The 20,326-nt window shown below is 41.2% G+C and overlaps 1 protein-coding gene across 1 annotated transcript in view; it reads left to right on the top strand.

Moving 5' to 3' along the window:
* The window catches only part of si:dkey-1d7.3 (transmembrane protein 132D), a 43,108-nt gene that overhangs the window by 14,472 nt on the left and 8,310 nt on the right, over positions 1-20,326 (top strand). Inside the window, exons 3-4 of the mRNA XM_046867150.1 lie at positions 15,527-15,673; positions 18,308-18,482. Coding sequence (XP_046723106.1) covers positions 15,527-15,673; positions 18,308-18,482 — 322 coding nt within the window. The remainder of the gene's footprint in view (positions 1-15,526; positions 15,674-18,307; positions 18,483-20,326) is intronic.

Raw genomic sequence — 20,326 nt, forward strand, 5'->3', positions numbered from 1 at the left:
TCTCTGACCAGTCTCTAGAAGCACTTCATCACTACTGAGGTCATGGCTACATGGCGATAGTCGCTAAGGCAGGCGGGCTGGGGTTTCATTAGGACAGAAACAATGGTGGACTGTTTAAAACATGAGGGGACAACAGATTGTTCCAGTGAGAGGTTGAATATCTCAGTGAACACCGGTGCTAGCTGGTCAGCGCAGGCTTTCAGAACCCGACCTGTGATGCCATCTGGTCCTGCTGCCTTCCTGGTATTCACCCTCTTGAATGCCCTCCTCACGTCATGCTCCGAGGTGGTGAACGTGTTTACCTCTCCGGCTCTCTCGGCATGCACGCTGGTTGTGCCGCTAGCGTGGTTAGCTGCAGCCTCGAAACGAGCGTAAAAGGTGTTTAGCTCGTCTGCCAGAGAAGCGTCCGCATTCACCATCCTAGAAGATGGTGATCTATAGTCAGTTATTGTACTTAGTCCCTGCCACAGGCTCCTAGAGCCACCATGTTGAAACTGTGACTCTAGTCAAGTCAAGAAGCTTTTATTGTCATTTCAACCATATATAGCTGATGCAGTATACAGTGAAATGAGACAACGTTTCTCCTGAACCCAGGTGCTACATAAAACAACATAAAAACAACAGTCACAGTACAGAAGAACAAAGGGCCAGGAACTAAGATCCTCACCACATAAAGTGCATGTGTGCAACTGGTGCAAACAGTGCAAAAGACAACACAAGACAGTGCAAAAGACAACACAAGACAGTGCAGAACAATACAAAATACACAAAATATAAAAATAAAAGCAGCAGTAGCTCCGCCAGTAAAACTTGTCGTGACAGGATAAGGTGCACAGTAGCAGACATGTAAACAAATATAAACAGAATTTTGCAATCCTATAATAGTGTAAAAAAATATGGTAGCAGCAATCAAGATAAAGTGAACAGTGACCAATGGATTCACAGAATAATGTGCAAATAGAGCAAGTCCCGGAGATCAGCAACAAATGGCATGTAAACATTATGCTATAATGAGAGGTGTGAATGGTGCTGAGACCTGGGTGTGTGAAGTGTATGTGTGTTGAGTCCGGTTGTGCAGATCAGTCACTCAGTTGTGTGTAAGTGTGTGTGTGTGTGTGTGTGAGAGAGAGAGTTCAGTCAGATGTTTGTTCAGGAGCCTGACGGCTTATGGAAAAAACTGTTACACAGTCTTGTTGTGGCGGCCGAATGCTTGAACCGTTTTCCTGATGGTAGGAGGGTGAAGTATGTGTGTGATGGGTGTGTGTGGTCGTCCACAATGCTGTTTGCTGCGGATGCAGTGTGTGGTGTAAATGTCCATGATAGAGGGAGAGAGACTCGATGATCTTCTCAGCTGTCCTCACTATCCTCTGTAGGGTCTTGCGATCCGAGACGGTGCAATTCCCAAACCAGGCAGTGATGCAGCTGCTCACGATGCTCTCGATGGTCCCTCTATAGAACATGGTCAGGATGGGGGAGGAGATGGGCTTTCCTCAGCCTTCTCAGGAAGTAGAGACGCTGCTGGGCTTTCTTGGTGATGGAGCTGGTGTTAAGTGACCAGGTGAGGTTATCCGCCAGATGAACACCAAGGAATTTGGTGCTCTTGACGATCTCCACTGAAGATCCATCGATGATCAGTGGAGAATGGTCACTCTGTGCTCTTCTGAAGTCAACAACCATCTCTTTGGTTTTGTCCACGTTCAGAGACAGGTTGTTGGCTCCACACCAGGCTGTTAGCCGTTGCACCTCCTCTCTGTATGCTGACTCGTCGTTCTTGCTGATTAGACCCACCACGGTCGTGTCATCAGCAAACTTGATGATATGATTCGAGCTGTGCATTGGAGCACAGTCGTGAGTCAGCAGAGTGAACAGCAGTGGACTGAGCACACAGCCCTGAGGGGCCCCAGTGCTCAGTGTGGTGGTGCTGGAGATGCTGTTCCCGATCCGGACTGACTGAGGTCTCTCGGTCAGGAAGTCCAGGATCCAGTTGCAGAGAGAGGTGTTCAGGCCCAGTAGGCTCAGCTTCTCGATCAGGTGCTGGGGAATGATTGTGTTGAATGCTGAACTGAAGTCTATGAACAGCATCCTTACATAAGAGTCCTTGTTATCCAGATGGGTGAGGGCCAGATGGAGGGTTGTGGAGATGGCATCGTCCGTGGAGCGGTTTGGACGATACGCAAACTGCATGGGGTCCAGTGCGGGTGGGAGCTGGGTCTTTATGTGCCTCATGACAAGCCTCTCAAAGCACTTCATCATGATGGGTGTGAGTGCAACGGGACGATAGTCATTGAGGCAGGACACAGAAGACTTCTTCGGCACAGGAATGATGGTCGTCATCTTGAGGCACGAAGGAACAGTGGCGCTGCTCAGGGAGATGTTGAAGATGTCAGTGAAGACATCTGCTAGTTGTTCTGCACATTCCCTGAGCACTCTGCCAGGAATGTTGTCTGGTCCAGCAGACTTCCGTGGGTCCTCTTTCCGTCCTCTTTCCAAGATGGTGGCGCGGCAGTAGCTCGCAGCGGCCGCTCCGGACCCAAAATGGTGCTAACGTTATTCTGTAGCCCGCCCTACACAACACATGGACATCGGAGCAACCGGTGTCCCTGTGTACAACCGAAAAACATTGAAAGAACTCAGAAACAACCCAAACAACACCATAAATGACGACCTGCGGCAGAAGCTACGCGACCTCGGCGTGCTCCGAGAACCAGGCCTCCAGACCTCGGCATCGCCTGCGGAGGACGGACGGAGGAGGGGGAATCGGAAGCGTTGCGCAAGGAAGCAGAAACGCGGAAAGCGAGCGGGTGCTAATGCTAGGCTAAAAGCAAACCCTAGCCGGCCCGCTCTACCATCACTACTGCTGGCAAATGTCTGCTCCCTGGACAATAAATTAGACTACATCAGACTCCAACAAGCTACTCGGTGTGAGTACAGACACTGCTGCGTTTTTGTGTTTACTGAGACGTGGCTGAGCGACAGAGTTCCGGACGCCGCCATACAGCTGGACGGGCTAGCCGCGTTCGTGCCGACAGAAATGCAGCTCTGTGCGGTAAGACTCAAGGGCGGCGGTCTGTGTGTTTACATCAACACGGAATGGTGTAAGAACTCTGTGCTTGTTTCTACCTACTGCTCATCGCTGCTGGAGTTTATTGTTGTGAGATGTAGACCTTTTTATTTACCCCGGGAATTCACCACTGCTATTGTGTTCGGAGTGTACATACCACCTAGCGCTAATGCTAAGGAAGCGCTCAGCGTGCTCTAGGGGACCATTAGCGAACACACACCCTGACGGACTGTTTATAGTCGCCGGAGATTTTAATCATGCAAATCTCAGGACTGTGCTTCCCAAATTCTATCAGAATGTGGACTTTGCAACCAGAGGAGAAAACACGCTGGATGTTGTTTACACAAACATCCGGGGCGCATACCGGGCGAAGCCCCGCCCCCACCTCGGGTACTCAGACCACATCTCTGTTATGCTGATCCCAGCATACAGACCACTCAGCAGGCGTTCAAGACCAGCTCAAAAACAAGTGAGAACCTGGCCAGCAGGATCCATGTCTGCTCTCCAGGACTGTTTTGAATGCACTGACTGGGACATGTTCAGGGAAGCTGCAACCAATGGCGATTTCATCAACTTGGAGGAGTACACGTCAACAGTGACCAGTTACATCGGCAAGTGCATTGACGACGTGACTACCTCCAGGACCATCACTATACGTTCCAACCAGAAGCCATGGATGACCGCCAAGGTTCGTGCGCTGCTAAAAACAAGAGACTCTGCCTTCAGAGCAGGGGACAAGACGGCCTTAAAAACAGCAAGGGCCAAACTGTCCCGTGCTATCAGAGAGGCGAAGCGCGTACACGCCAAGAGAATCCATGGCCACTTCCAGGACAGCGGAGACACCCGGCGCATGTGGCAGGGCATCCAGGCGATCACGAATTACAAGACCACATCACCTGCTTGTGACCGTGACGCCTCCCTTCCAGATGCGCTGAACGACTTCTACGCCCGGTTCGAGGGGCAGAACAACGTGGTGGCGAGGAAGACAATCCCAGTGACCAGGTGCTCTGTCTAACCATATACCCAGTTTTACTAGTTTCCTCCCGTAGCGCCGCTTTGCATTTTTCACCGCTCTGCGAACACTGTAAAACGCAGCCCTGTACTCCTCCATGTCCCCGGTGGCGAGCCCCTTGTTGTAGGCAGCGGAGCAGGATCTCAGAGCACCACGGATGGTTTTATCCACGTTCTTATAGTGTTTTTTTGCACCGTATAATCCACTAGTTTTCCGATGAATCCCACAACCGCTTCCCTAAACATGTTAATGTCATCAGAGCTGCGCCTGAACATGTCCCAGTCTGCGCCATCCAAAGCATTCTGCAAAGCGACCTCCCTCTGAACGGAGCTTCCTGTTTCAGCCTTTGTTTGTAAACAGGCATGAGGAAGATGGTGGCATGGTCCGATTTCCCAAACGGTGGACGTGATTGTGCCTTGTAGCTGTTCTTTCATCCATCTCCATACCCCTCTGTCCGCTACATCTGCCTCTTTCAACCCAACTACCTGCATGTCTTCCCTCACCACATCCAAAACCGCCTCCTAGGCCTTTCTCTTTTCCTCCTTCCTGGTGGCTCCATCCTCAGCAATCTCCTACCAATATACCCCATGTCCCTCCTCTGCACATGTCCAAACCATCTCAATCTCACCTCCCTCACCGTGTCTCCAAAACGTCCTACATGTGTTGTCCCTCTAATAAACTAATTTCTAATCCTGTCCATCCTCGTCACTCCCAATGAAAACCTTATCTTCAGCTCTGCTACCCCCAGCAGTACACCATACAACATTGCAGGTCTCACCACAGTCCTATAAACAGTCCTTTCCATTTCACTCTTACAGATACCCTTCTATCACAAAACACTCCTGCACTCTTTTCTTTACTTCTCTAACACACTCTCCGTTATATTGCACTGTTGACCCCAGGTACCTGAACTCCTCCACCTTCTGAACCTCTTCTTCCTGCAACTGCACTGCAAACAGGAAAGGGCTCAGAGCCGAACCTTGATGCAGTCCAACCTCCACCTTGAACCAGTCTGTCGTTCCTACTGCCCACTTCACGGCTGTCATTTTGTCCTCATACATGTCCTGCACCACCCTCACATACTTCTCTGACACACCTGACTTCCTCATACAATACCACAACTCCTCTCTAGGCACCCTGTCGTACACTTTCTCTAAATCCACAAACACACAATGCAACTTCTTCTGACCTTCTCTATACTTCTCCATCAACATTCTCAAAGCAAATAATGCATCTGTGGTGCTCTTAAACAGTACTGCTGCTCACAGATGGTCACCTCATCTCTCAGCCTGGCTTCCACTAATCTTTCCTATAACTTCATGGTGTAACTGATCAACTTTATTCCCCTGTAGTTACTGCAGGTCTGCACATCTACCTTACTCTTAAAGATCTGTACCAGCACACTCCTTCTGCATTCCTCAGGCATCCTCTCACCTTCCAAAATCCTATTAAACAATCTTGTTAAAAACTCCACTGCCATCTCTCTTAAACATCTCCATGCTTCTACCAGTATGTCATCTGGTCCACCCGACTTTCCACTCTTCATCCTCCTAATCGCTGCTCTCACTTACTCTTTACTAATCCTATCTACTTCCTGCTTCACCATGTCCACACCATCCAACCTTCTCTCTCTCATTTTCCTTGTTCATCAGTTGCTCAAAATGCTCCCTCCATTTTCTCAACACACTCTCCTCACTAGTCAACACATTTCCATCCCCATCCTTTATTGCTCTAACTTGCACATCCTTCCCAGCTCAGTCCCTCTGCCTGGCCAATCGGTACAAATTATTTTCTCCTTCCTTAGTCTCCACATCCCTCCTCACCTGATGTCGCATCTCCTTGTACTTCTGCCTACTTTTCTTTTTACTCTGTCTGTTTTGCCAACCTCTTTCTCCTTATGCTGTCCTGCACTTCCTCATTCCACCACCATGCCCCTTTGTCTTCCTTTTTATTTCCAGATGTCACACCAAGTACCTTTCTAGCTGTCTCCCTTATCACTTCTGCAGTAGTTGCCCAATCATCCCACAACTCTTCACCACTACCGAGCCCCTGTCTTCCCTGAATCTCACACTATAGTCTTGCTCCTTTAGTTTCCCCCATCTTTTTCTTCTTTCAGTCTTCACTCTCCTCCTCTTCTTCTTCTTCACCTCCAAAACCATCCTACAGACCACCATCCGATGCTGTCTAGCTACACTGTCCCCTGTCAACATCTCCTTCAGGTTGCATCTCCTACATAGAACATAGTCCACCTGTGTGCACCTTCCTCCACTCATATACGTCACCCTATGATAATCCTTTTTCTTAAAAAAAGTGTTCACCACTGCCATTTCCATCCTTAGCAATCCTGAACACACAGCATATCTACCTTTCTCCTCTCCATCATATCAGCTAACTCAGTCCCTTTACCAGTCATAGTACCAACATTTAAAGTACCAACCCTAACCTCCACTCTCCTACATTTCTCTTTTCCTGCCATCTCTGTAGTCATCTTCCTTCTCTCCCTCTTCTCCTTCGGCCAACAGTAGCCCAATTTCCACCGGTACCCTGTTGGCTAACGATACCTGTGGCAGTCGTCGGTAACCCGGGCCTCGACCGATCCGGTATGAAATTCTCTTTCGTGATCCGCATGTTTGATTTGGCACATGTTTTACGCTGGATGCCCTTCCTAACGCACCCCTCCCCATATTTCCGGGCTTGGGACCGGCACTAAGAGTGCACTGGCTTGTACACAAACTTTTACAAAAACCATGGGGTTATGCTTATGGTCTTGTGACAGGTTCTTATTTAACACAGTTAATTATTTCACTTTAAAGTAGTGAGGAACATTTTCTAAAACCGAGAGAGATAAAAGGTAAGATATTACCTGTTGTGAAATCGTTGTTTTTCCTAAAGGAAAAAAATATGATTAAGTACAAAAAGTTGAAAAGTTGAAAAATCTGCTAAACTACATTAATGCAATAAAAATACTTTATTTTGAAACCTGCCTGCCCAGATGAAGAGCTTTTCCTCAGATTACAAAATTGAATGAAATGCTTATAAACAGATCTAAATCTATGATAATGTAGTCTTCTGGTGTACTATTATTTAATGCAATCTTGCATTAAATAACATTACAAAACAAAATCATGAGCTTCTGTTCCAATCTACAAATCTGCAGTCTTTACAAGAAGTTTAATCTTTGCTGTAGCCTGTGTTTCAGGAAGGTGTGGTCAAAACCATCAAAACCATCTCCTCTGTCTTCTTCACTTTCAAAGTACGATGATTCATGTCACACCATTCTACCAACCCTTTGTATCTCAGAATTGCCACTGGACAGGCAGAAGTATCAGCTTTTATCACATTACTGTACCTCAATACTGCTGGTTCTGCACTTCTAAAGGCGTTTATTAACAATAATTGGCTGAGTCATCTTTTGTTCAAAAGCCTAGTAACATAATATAGTATTGTTCGGTAAATAAAGGGTTAAAATGTATTTTGGCATGCTATTCTCAGCCACTGGGGTTGTGCTGAGTGTTAATAATAAAGAAATAATCAATGCGCATGTCATGTGGTGTCTTGAAATGTAAAGAATATTACATTTGCAATTCATCATTCCTTCAACGATTGTGATCAATTTAACTATAGGCACAGCAAATAAGAACCCTGATTGGCAATCTATTATGCTTCACCATTTTTGTTATTGTGGCAGCATGATGTTTTTCCCTACAAAAATAGCACTGTATATTTCTTTATTTACTGTATATTTTATTTCAAGGAATTGTTTAGTGGTTTTCTAATAGTGGATCGAACTGAGAGTTTAGAAATGTTAAGAGGTTTCTGTATTCTGTTTTTCTGTAATTGGTCTCTTACAACCGTCTGAAATCTGTAACAAGACTTTGTGTTTGAAGTCACATTTCATTAACTCTAACACTTATTAGCCTATTAGTCATTACCCAATAGGTTAATTTAAATGTATATATTCAGTATAAGGCAAAACAGGTTTGTCAATACTTTAAGTATTTATTGTCTTTCTCTAATTGTATCCTAAAATTAAGATAAGATGTAAAATGTAGTTCTATTAAAAATTATCTCAAGGTGCCATGAATTGCACACACAAAGTTGTTTAAAAGTGTGTGCTAATGAAGCAGCTATGCAGAGAAACATCTAATGTGAGAGCATGTCAGTTCTCCAAGCACAATGCGCTTTGCAATGCACAAGCAATCTTTTTTTCCACTGCTTTCTCAAGCCAGCATATACAACAGGGCTTCCCAGACTTCTTGGGCAAAAATGACCACAAATTGACATTAAGCATTCCCATTTTGTCATGAAATACTGTCACGCTTGTAAATACATACTTAATATTTTGGGATTTTTTTTTTTGTTATTTTGCTTCACGGAGCCTGTCACTCAGTGTTGACAAGACAGCCTATGCAGCCTATGCAGCCTATTAGTATTGCAAAAAAGTGTACATTAAACTCTATAAGTAATATAGAACTACGACATTTTCAAAGCTGAGTACAGAAAAAACACTTCCCTTAGCAAGTTTACTTTGTCAGGGACTAGGGGTATAATCAGTCTAAAAATCCAAATGAGGAGGTTAGTGCAGTAAAGAAACAAAACACAGCACAAGAATGAATTCGAAAAATAGATGAACAAAATGCCCATATAGACGTTTATTTTTGTGACAACACAATAAAAAAAAAAAAAAAAAAACAGTTAAAGCTTTTATGGAAGTGTGGCTTGGCAGACTTATCAACAAAAAAAACAACAACATTCCTTTAAGTTATTTATTACTGGTTTTTACTGAATGTTACTTGATTATAATGTATATTTATTATTTCTTAACTGGTTTCTGAGGTTGTTTTACTTAAAAAAAAAAAGGCAAATATAGTCATTATCAGAAATAGAAGTTGGTAAAGACCACATAATTGGTATCTAGGCCCTGACTGATAAAAAATTTAATTGAAGGAGGGATTACTTTCTTTTCTCCTATAACTGCTAAACAATTATAAATAAAATCATTATTTATTGCTTAGTAATATCTAGGTTACTTATTTTGGTAATAGTAACTAAGTCTGGAAAAAATGGTGCATCCACAACTTATTTGTTGCTCAACAGTGTATGTGTTGAGCCACATAAAAAACAGCATGACTCTGTTCATGATTTTAATGAATTGGTGTTGACAGAGAGAGAAGCAGAGTGGAAAAGAGACATATTGGGGTTGGACAGAGATAGCAGAGCTTGTCAGAGTGCTGTCGGCCATGCTCGATCCTCCTTCCCACTTTAGCCGCTTCGCTGTCTGCTCTCCTGCTGCTCTGCATAAGTTCCGGAGGAGTTCTCAGCTTGGCACACGTCTCACTTTCCATTTCTGTGCACTGGACAGCGGGGACAGGCAAAGTGTCTGGCTGGCTGGTGGATAAAGCTTAAAAAAAGTGCATGTTAAGACTGGAGAGGAGGATGAGACTGTGAGGCACAGTCGGCTTAATGTTCCTCCGAGCTGCACGGCTCACGAGCGATTACGGCTTTGAGTGAAATGGTGCATGAACACAATCTCATTCTCTCGCTACCACATGCTGAGAGGAGAAACTCAGTGTACCCATGAGCAGCCAGGGCTCAAAAACGCTGGGGAAACAGGCAAGTCATTGACTGAACTAAAAAGATTGGTGTGTGAGTGTGTGTGTGTATGAGCACACTTGCATGTGTGTGTTTTAAATATAGTAGTAAAGGTTGTTCAGGGCCAAAAGAAAATGATAGAGATAAATAAGGCTTGTCAATTTTCTGTCTGTCAGAAACAAATATCTTTTACCTGTCTCTGGAACATCATTTTCACCTCACACAAACTCACTCAAGAGTCACATACATTTTTCCTTCCTTCAGAAAATTCTCATTATGGTCCTCATGGTTGTTTTTAAAATAAAATTAAAAACTGCTGAAACTAATCAAAGAACTCTGCAAATATTTTGCATATGTAGATAAAATATACCCAAGAAACTTGTTAACAGTTCCTTAGAGGGGGTGCTTTTATAGTAAATGAAACAGTAATTTTCCTAAAGAACCTCCCAAATTGTTTCATTTCTCACAGTATAGCAGTGTCATCCTAGCATACTTTACTATTTATGTATAGTTAAATTTAATGTTACTTCTGTGTTATCACTTATGTTTTAGCACCTGTAGTCAACGTTTTGGAAACACATTGCATGTGAAACAGTAATTTTTAATTCCAAGGCAGATTAATCCAAACTTCGAAAGCAAACCTCAGTAGTCAAGAAACAGGTCATGTGGTCTACAAATTAAACCATAGTGGTCTACAAATTAGGTCTACTAATCAGAATAATACTGCTTGGGAAAGTCAACTGTGTTCAATCAGTTGCTTGGTGAATGAGAACACTGAATGAATATTTGAAGGGTACCATGTTGGCTGGGAAATGGAGTTGTTGGCTTGGTGTGACTTAACAGCTATAAACAGTCTTTGCCTTACCAGCCTTTGTTTCTCTCTTTTAAGATTCCTAAGAAAAAACACAACTTCACGTTCCCAATTGCAAAGCATAAATTCCTATCCTGAACACTAACTTCAATGCAAAAGCACGAAACTAACGAGGATACTGCAAAAAGTGACAATAAATGACAAAAAAAAAGCCTACTTCACTATTTAACTTGATTTGACATTCAGGCTTCTGTATAGTTTAAGATGCTGATTAAGTTAGAACGTTATTAGATAAATAAATAAAAATTATTAATAACATGTTAGAATGAGTACATTAATATAAACCTGTAATTTTCAGCTGCACTGCTGCCTGAACTACCGTGATCAAAAATGACTCAGCTTCAAAGCAGTATCCCGCATGCTGTGGTATTATTCATAATATATAATACACCAGGAGTGTATTATATTTGAGTTAAACAGAATATATAAATAAATCAAATATTACATTAAAATAATACTTAGTTTGAAGTTTCAAACTGGTGTTAAAATACGACAAACCTGTCCATTAAACCAAATCAGATTTAATGGGTGTCACTATTTTTTTAAATATTGCATGTGCATTTACAGTAAGAAGTTTATTTTTGCAAAACATAAAATAAACTGTTAGGACACCTGAATTCACAGAGCAGGATCAGCAAGCACACGCATAAAAAATGTATGGGAGGTGGCATGATTTGTGCCTTCAGAGGACAGTCGAAAGCAAAGGGAAAGTGCAAGAAGCAGGTCTCAGTGCTCGCAGAACTGAAACGCTAACTAATAACACTACTTGTAGGAAAATACTGACAGAGATCAATTTGCAGGCTGCATGGCTTTGATTGACAAAGTTTTGACAAAGTTTCTGCCTTTTGCATCACATGGCACTGCATGCCATCACAAAATATTTGATGAAAACAAGTACATGAGCAAGGTATAAAATCAATCCCAATATAATTATAAGTATTGATGTATCTGTACTCATAACCCCCTTGCAAATATTTTGCATTTAATTAAAAGGTAATATGTTTAGCATAAACCAATATTCTCACCGTGTAACTCTAATTGTTTCCACCTCAGCCATTATAGCGAAATGCAAATAAGAGTCCCAAATCCCCACCTAATCAAGCTGTTGTCACACAGCACTAAAGCGTCCAATCAGATTTCACCATCAGCAACCATCTAATTATCCAAGACTTGCTTTTTGTGGCTACTGCTTCCTAAATCATACTGTTGCTCCCATTCTTACTAATCCCCCTGCGCAGTCAGATGATATTTTTTTTGCCCTGTGCTTATTGTTATGTGTGTAATCACCTTACTGTATCATCTGGCCAGCAGAGAGGGGATCATTGCTGCTAATGAATGATAATTTAGACATACAGTTTACATACTGCTAAACTGAAGGTCATAATCTTCCATTAGCTACATTAGAGTCATAATTTCATTTTTCTGAAACTAATATAAAAATTCTATAAATAAAATCATTATTAATTAGAAACCAAAAGAATAGTGTGATTAAGACTTTTGTGCAATACTGTAAGTGCCACAATAGTGCACGTTTTTCTAAATAATCTTCACTGCAAAGCAAAATTGACTGGATTGCACTAGAAAAAAATTATTTTCAATTGCGTGTGCCACCACTAATGTATCATCTGTCGCACTTCTTTATCCAACCAAAAAGTCCAATGTCTGCTTTAGTGCTCCTAAAATAAGACAACAAGAAGACACCAGTTATCCTTGACTGCCACAGGTAATTTTAGCCAACAGGGTACCGGTGAAAATTGGGCTTTTGTTGGACAAAGGAGAAGAAGGAGAGGGGGAAGATGTCTACAGAGACAGCAGGGAAAGGAGAAGTGTAGGAGAGTGGAGGTTATGGTGGCCACTTTAAATGTTGGTACTACGACTGGTAAAGGGAGAGAGGTAGCTGATATGATGGAGAGGGGAAAAGTAGATATGTTGTGTGTTCAGGAGTCTATGTGAGAAGGGAGTAAGGCCAAGAACATTGGAAGGGGGTTTAAACTGTTCTATCATGGTGTGGATCTAAAGAGAAATGGTGTAGTGGTGATTCTTAAGGAAGCGTACAGTAAGAGTGTAGTGGAGGTGAAGAGAGTTTCTGATAGGGTTGTGAATGTGAGGCTTGAGGTTGATGGGTGATAATCAATGTCATCAGTGCAAGTGGGTTGTAAGATGGAGGAGAAGAAAAAATTCTAGAGTAAGTTAGATGAAGAGTGTACCTAGGAATGAAAGATTGATGATTGGGGCAGTCTTCAATGGGCATGTTGATGAAGGGAACAGAGGTGATGAGCAGGTATAGGTTTATGAAGAGGAATGTGGAAGGGCAGATGGTGGTAGATTTTGCTAAATGGATGGCAGTGGTAAATACTTATTTTAAAAAGAAGGAAGATCATAGGGTGACATATAAGAGTGGAGGAAGGTGCACACAGGTGAACTATATTCTATGCAGGATATGCAACCTGAAAAAGATTGGGGACTTTAAGGTTTGGCAGAGGACTGTGTAGCTACAAAATGGTGCTTTGTAGGATGGCATTGGAGGTAAAGAATAAGAGGAGGAGAGCGAGGACTGAAAAAAAGAATAAGATGGTGAAACTAAAGGAGAAAGACTGTAGTGTAAGATATAGGTAAGAGGTCAGACAGGGGCTCAGTGATGGTGAAGAGGTGCTTGATGATAGGGCAATTACTGCAGGAGTGATAAGGAAGGTAACTAGGAAGGTACTTGGTATGGCTTCTGGAAAGAGAAAGGAAGACAAAGAGAGGTGGTGGTGGAATGAGAAAGTGCAGGAAAGCATAAGGAGAAAGAGGTTGTTGAAACAGAGTTGGAATCGGCAGAGAGATGAGAAAAGTAGGCAGGAGTACAAGGAGATGCAGCAGCAGGTAAAGAGGGATGTGGCAAAAGCAAATGAAAAGGCATATGAGGAGCTGTATGAGAAGTTGGACACTAAGGAAGGAGAAAATAATTTGTAGAGCTTGGCGAGGCAGCGGGACCGAGCTGGGAAGGATGTGCTGGAAGTTATATAAAGAGCAATAAAAGATGTAGATAGAAATGTGTTGACTAGTGAGGAGAGTGTGTTGAGAAGGTGAAGGGAGTATTTTGAGCAGCTAATAAATAAGGAAAATGAGAGAGAGAAGGTTGGGTAATATAGAGATGGAGAAGCAGGAATTGGATAGGATTAGTAAGGGGGACGTGAGAGCAGCAGTTAGGAGGATTAGGAGTGGAAAGTCGGTTGGACCAGATGACATACCAGTAGAAGCGTGGTAATGTTTAGGAGAGATGGCAGTGACGTTTTTAAATAGATTGTTTAACAAGATTCTGGAAGGTGATAGGATGCCTGAGGAATGGAGAAGGAGTGTGCTGGTACTGGTTTGTAAAAATAACGGAGATGTGCAGACCTGCAGTAACTACAGTGGAATAAAGTTGATCAGTTACACCATGAAATTATGGGGAAGAGTAGTGAAAGCCAGGCTGAGAGAAGAGAAGACCATCTGTGAGCAACAGTATGGTTTCATGCCAAGGAAGAGCACTACATAGGCAATATTTGCTTTAAGAATGTTGATGGAGAAGTATAGAGAAGGTCAGAAGGAGTTGCATTGTGTGTTTGTGGATTTAGAGAAAGCGTAAGACAGAGTGCTGAGAGAGGAGTTGTGTTATTGTATGAGGAAGTCAGGTGTATGTGGTGGTGGTGCAGGACATGTATGAGGACAGTGTGACAGCAGTGAAGTGTGCAGTTTGAACGACAGACTGGTGCAAGGTGGAGGTGGGACTGCATCAAGGATCAGCTCTGAACCTTTTTCTGTTTGCAGTGGTGATGGACAGATTGACAGATGAGGTCAGACAGGAGTCTCCATTAACTATGATGTTTGCAGATTATATAGTGAAGTAGAGTAAAGAAAAGAATGCAGGCAGGGTGGAGTGGGTGGAGAAAGTGGCAGGAATTATTTGTGATAGAAGGGTATCTGCAAGAGTGAAAGGAAAAGTTTATAGGACTGTGGTGAAACCTGCTATGTTGTATGTTTTAGAGTGGCATTGAATAAAAGACCGGAGGTGAAGCTGGAGGTAGCAGAGCTGAAGATTCTGAGATTTTTTTAATTGGGAGTGATCAGGATGAACAGGATTAGAAAAAAGTTTATTAGAGTGACCACAAATGTAGGAAGTTTCGGAGACAAGGTGTTGGAGGCCTGATTGAGATGGTTTGGACATGTGCAGAGAAGGGACATGGGGTATATCGGTAGAAGAATGCTGAGGATGGAGCTACCAGAAGGAGCCAAGTAAGAAGACCAAGGAAGGGTGTTTATAGATGTAGTGAAAGAAGACTTGCAGGTAGTTTGCCTGAAAGAGGCAAATGCACTGTATAGGACAGGGTAGTATGAAGACGGATGATCTGTTGCTGTGGTGATCGCTAACGGGAGCAGCCGAAAGAAGACGAAGACACAAAATAATCACATACCTCATGTGACCAATCAGAGCAAGGATGTCATATTTTCATATGTGGTTTAAAACACAATTTTCACATACAAGGCAGGTGTGTTTTTTAATTCTTTTACACATTATTACTATTATTATTATTTTTTACATGATGTCAAAAAGATTAATTCGTTTTCACATGCTTTTTAATTTTCTTATTATCTTATTTTTGTATGATTCAGTTTCTTTTTCTTTTCTTTTTTTTTTTTTTTACATTTTTCTTTGTTTTTACATAGAAATGCACGTTCATGTGTTGTTTTGTGTCTGAAGTGTTATTTTAACATTTTTTTTGTGCTAGCTACCTCAATTACTAGCTTTATTTTCCGCAAAGATGTTACCTAGCAACAGTCTTTCCCTGAAATCACTTAAAGCAAAGAAACAATCTCTCAAGTTCCTTTTTGAGTGCAATTATTGAGCCCTCATAATGCATGCAGGTCACTTTCTGAGACTTGTAGCATTATTATTTAAAAAATAGTGTGTGTGTGTGTGTGTGTGTGTGTGTGTGTGTGTGTGTGTGTGTGTGTGTGTGTGTTACAGAGCCACAGTACACAAAGGTTTGTCATTCAGCACAGCTAGACCAAGTGATACTGAGCTATGGGATATTTTCTTGGAACCCGGAAAACCAGGCATAACCCAAACTGTGTTTGTGACCTGCCAAAGGAAAAATACTATCACTGCAAAGAGGCAAGACTTCAATTTATTCTATTCTATTTTCATTTTTTTTAATTAATATCTTTTTTTCATCAACAGAGTTGATTGCGTGCTAAAATCCGATTTTGAAACTTGGTTTGTGCTTTATAAATTATATGTAACCAAATCTTTTGATTTGTTTTTCATGTGGAAATCTTGCTCTAAATTGCGTTTTACAAAAAATAAAAGCAACATCCCGTCACTGAATGCATTCAGTCACTTATTAATGCATTCATTGCCAATGCAATACAAAAAATGACAAGTTTCACAATAACATAGGGGGGCAGGCATGTTTTCATTTTTTCAGACCCAATCTTTTACATGTTTTCTAATTTAAGTCTGATTTTGTCTACATTGCTGCTGTAGAAACACCTCATAGTCTATTGAAATTCAACAGGTGGAATCCGGTGTAGCTCTTGCTTGATTGGAATAAAAACCATAAACACATCGGCACTTTCTGGATAAGAGTAGACTCCTGTTTATTACGATCTGTCAGGGTTTTGCCAAAAAATAACAGTCTGATCTGGATGTATTCTGCAGTATTTCTACAAAATAGAGCTACACTATGACTGGTGATTATTTATTGTTGTATCACATAACCTTTCTCACACACACACACACACACACTGAAGGAAAAAAGAAAGAATGTGAACAAGTGTGATTGAATTTTAAAATGGCCCATATACCAGCCTGTAAAGAGAAAGAGGAAACCATGTCCTAAACAAATAAATCATATTCTTTAGTGACTATTAAAATCCAAATTACTGAACAAACAATGACTGACTTAAACTGCCCTAATTTGTTACGCTCATTGCTCCAGTGACTCGGTTGTTTATAAGATTCACTGGATTATTTGGACTCATGATTTGAGTGTGCAGTTAACATCATTAGAGAACTATGAATACTGAATACTGATCACTGAAAGCAGCACAGGATTTATTTTGTTTGATCCCTCAGAAAAACGTGAAGCAGATCCTCATGCTCTAATGATGAATTATTAAAAAAATTAAACATGCTAATGAAATTATATTCCACTGAAGAAATTGGACATGCGTCACTAAAAATACTGTTTTGTCATTAGAACATTTTGAGAGAAGAGGTATTTCTGAGTTAGAAATAAAGTGCTCTATGGTACTATGTCCACATGAGTTCATTAAAGATTGCAGGAAAATCTGCAGTGAATAGAGCTGGCAGTTTATTTAATCAATAAAACAAGTCTGAATGTATACTGTAATGATGACTGACTCTGTATCAGTGTATCAGATTAAGTACCACTTATCACACTGTAGGCAGCATAAAGGACTCGAATGTGCAGCTTTGTAAATCAGTGAAGTGAGAGCTCTCCTTTATTTTAAGCTCCCGCTGCCATAAGATAATTTTTCTTCAGTTGTGTGAACTGAGGAATATACTTAGAAAAGAGTAAAGTACTAATAAAAGTAAATAAAAAGGAAAAATGCTTCACATTTCTGTTTGCTGAAGCTTGTTAATGCATGTTATTGAACCATCTGTTGGGGAAACCTGCTTTCTCCATGACAGCTCAGAGTCTGAGTTCTAAATGAAGACTAAGTGCTAGAGGTAAATAAGCTAAGGGCTATAAAACTATATCAGGTATGGTTTTTATTCTGTGTCAGATACAGCATCTTATTTATCACAATTTGTTTAGTACTTTCCTTGAATTATCTCTATCACATTAGTAATGTATAATATTCTTATTTATCATACAATATCTTTATTTAGGTTTATATGACAGGTATTGTAACCAACCCAAAGCTATTTTTGTCTTTATCACAGCATTACACACCTTGTTCTGACTTAGGCCCAGTACCATACTCTCTCCCCCACCTCACAGGATGACCCACTTCTCTCTAATCGTCCCTGATACATCTGTGCATTTACCCAGCACATTTAGCATGAGATTAGAGCCAAGATCTTATTGTCTTAACCCTGATATAAGCCACAAAACAGGAAAACTGAGAGGATTCCTCAAAATACATGGCAGAGGGTGATGGGATAAAATGAAAAATGTAAAATACACCACAATACAACACTGAAAAAACAGACTATTTTTTAAATCAATTATGGGATATGTAGAGTGCAGACTTAAATAATGTGACAAATGGATACATTATGTCAATAAATAATACATGAATATAAATCCTATTCATAATATAATATTAAAATGACTCCTCAATAAACATATATATTGTGTGTGAATGTGTGTGAGAGACAGAGAGAGAAATGTTTGTTTTGAACATTTTATATTTTTATATATGCTTTTATAATAACCTCCACTCTTCTGGGCATATTTCCATTGGAAATCAGAGCATGGATGTGGTGATTTCCTCATTAAGAGTATTAATGAGGTCAGACACTGATGTTGGGTGAGAATTCTTGGTGACCAGTCAGTGTTCCAGTTCATCTCAAAGGTGTTTATTAAGGCTCTGTGTAGACAACATTAGTTCTTCCATGCCTTTCTATTGACTTGCTCTCATAATTGTTTTTTTTTTTTCTGTACACTTAGATTATGCTGTTTAGTTTGTTCCAGTTATTGTCCATGTGTGTGCTGTATAAATGTAGGCCACATTGATTATGATCATGATGTTGATGATGATGGTGTTTGGTTCTCAGGGGCCTGCTGGAGGTCCTGCAGCTGGACTTTGATGCACATGAACAGAGTGACCCAGCACAGATCCAGACAATCACGTGGCATCTGGAACGGCCTGGAAATCCGATCCGCGATGAGGGAACAATGAGGATTTACATGCTGCAGAGAGACTATGTGGGCATTGCACCCTTCATTATGGTGAGCTATCATTGTGTGGGTGTGGAAAAGAGCGATTGAGAGAAAGAAATACAACAAATGTGTATGTTTTAGTTTTGTCCTATAAACTTCATCTATGTTTCTTCACTGCATTGCAATATGCTTAAGTGAAAACTTGTACTTGCAATGTAACTGCAATAAAGCAAACTTATGTTTTTTATTTTATTTTAAAGATGCCTTGAGCTATAAAAGTACAATAACCCACATCAATGATTCATAGCTCTTGTTGAAGCATGTGTTTGGCATTTGTTTGTGTGTGTGTGTGTGTGTGTGTGTGTGTGTGTGTGTGTGTGTGTGTGTGTCTGTCTAAATTTAACCACGAGTGTGGGAATCTCTAACAGTGTTGACCTTGTGGGGGCATTTGGCTGGTCTCCATTGGAAAAATATCTTATTTAAAAGCATTTCTTTTGTACAAATATGACATTTCATTTAAAAAAGTAAAAAAAGCCAAAACTTTTGCTATATTCACACTAATTGCTCTGTGTATTGGTGCATGCTTATCATATTTCATATATATAGTGAAGAAAAGAGTGCAGGCAGGGTGGAGTGGGTGGAGAAGAGTGGCAGGAGTGATTTGTGATAGAAGAGTATCTGCAAGAGTGAAGGGGAAAGGTTTATAGGCCTGTGGTGAGACCTGCGATGTTGTATGGATTAGAGACAGTGGCATTGAGTAAAAGACAGGAGGTGGAGCTGGAGGTAGCAGAGCTGAAGATGCTGAGATTTTCATTGGGAGTGTCGAGGATGGACAGGATTAGAAATTTAGAAATTGGTATGTTAAAGGGACTACACATGTAGGCTCTTTTAGAGACAAAGTGTGAGAGAGGCCTAATTTAGCTGTTTTGGACATGTGCAGGGAAGGGACATAGGGTATATCGGTAGAAGAATGCTGCTGAAGCTGCCAGGCAGGAGGAAAAGATGAAGGCAAAGGAGGTTTATGGACGTGGTAAGGGAAGACATGCAGGTAGTCAGCAGATGAAGGCAGATGTAGAGAACAGAGTGGTATCGGGACGGATGATCCGATGTGGCGACCCCTAATGGGAGCAGCCGAAAGAGGAAGAAGAAAAAGAAGACATAAAATAATATAATAATAATAATAATAATAATAATAATAATAATAATAATAATAATAATAATAATATAAACTATATTTCCAAACAAATTGGGTCACCTGGTCATAAGTACGGTATGTGATTTTTGAGCATTGCATTCCACATTTAGTCTCAATTTGCTCTTATAATTCCCTCCACTCTTTTGGGAACCTGTTTCACTAAATTTTGTGTGCTTATGGATATTTGTGTTCATCAGCCTCAAGGGTATTACGAAAGGCAGGTACTGATGTAACTGAGGAGACCTGGGGTGCAATCAGAGTTCAAATTAATCCCAAAGGTGATCAGTAGGGATGAGATCAGAGCTCTATAGCAGGCCACTTAAGAGGTAATCTATGTCTTCAAGGAGCTCTCTTTGTGCAAAAGGGCATAAAACAGGTTTGAGTTTCCAATTTCAAGTAAATGCACAATTTTGTTATAGCGCATCTAAAGACGTCCTATATAATTGAGTGCCTCCAGCTTTGTCGTAAAAGTTTGGAAAAGAACCACATATAGCAGGAAAGGTCAGGTGACCCAATACTTTTGACAAAATAGTGTACCTGTATATATTGTTGCTGATGACCAGTGATTGAGCAGCTTGTCTCTGATGAGGAAACAGCATGTAGTCTTTAAATTACACTGAGCATCTGCCATTAAGCATGTGGAGGTAGATGATGGGCATCTGGCAGGTCAATGAGTTAAATGTATGCTTGAACCTACTCATCACATGCCACTGTCTAC

Source organism: Silurus meridionalis, chromosome 15 (assembly GCF_014805685.1).
Source record: "Silurus meridionalis isolate SWU-2019-XX chromosome 15, ASM1480568v1, whole genome shotgun sequence".
In the NCBI taxonomy this organism is placed as follows: domain Eukaryota; kingdom Metazoa; phylum Chordata; class Actinopteri; order Siluriformes; family Siluridae; genus Silurus; species Silurus meridionalis.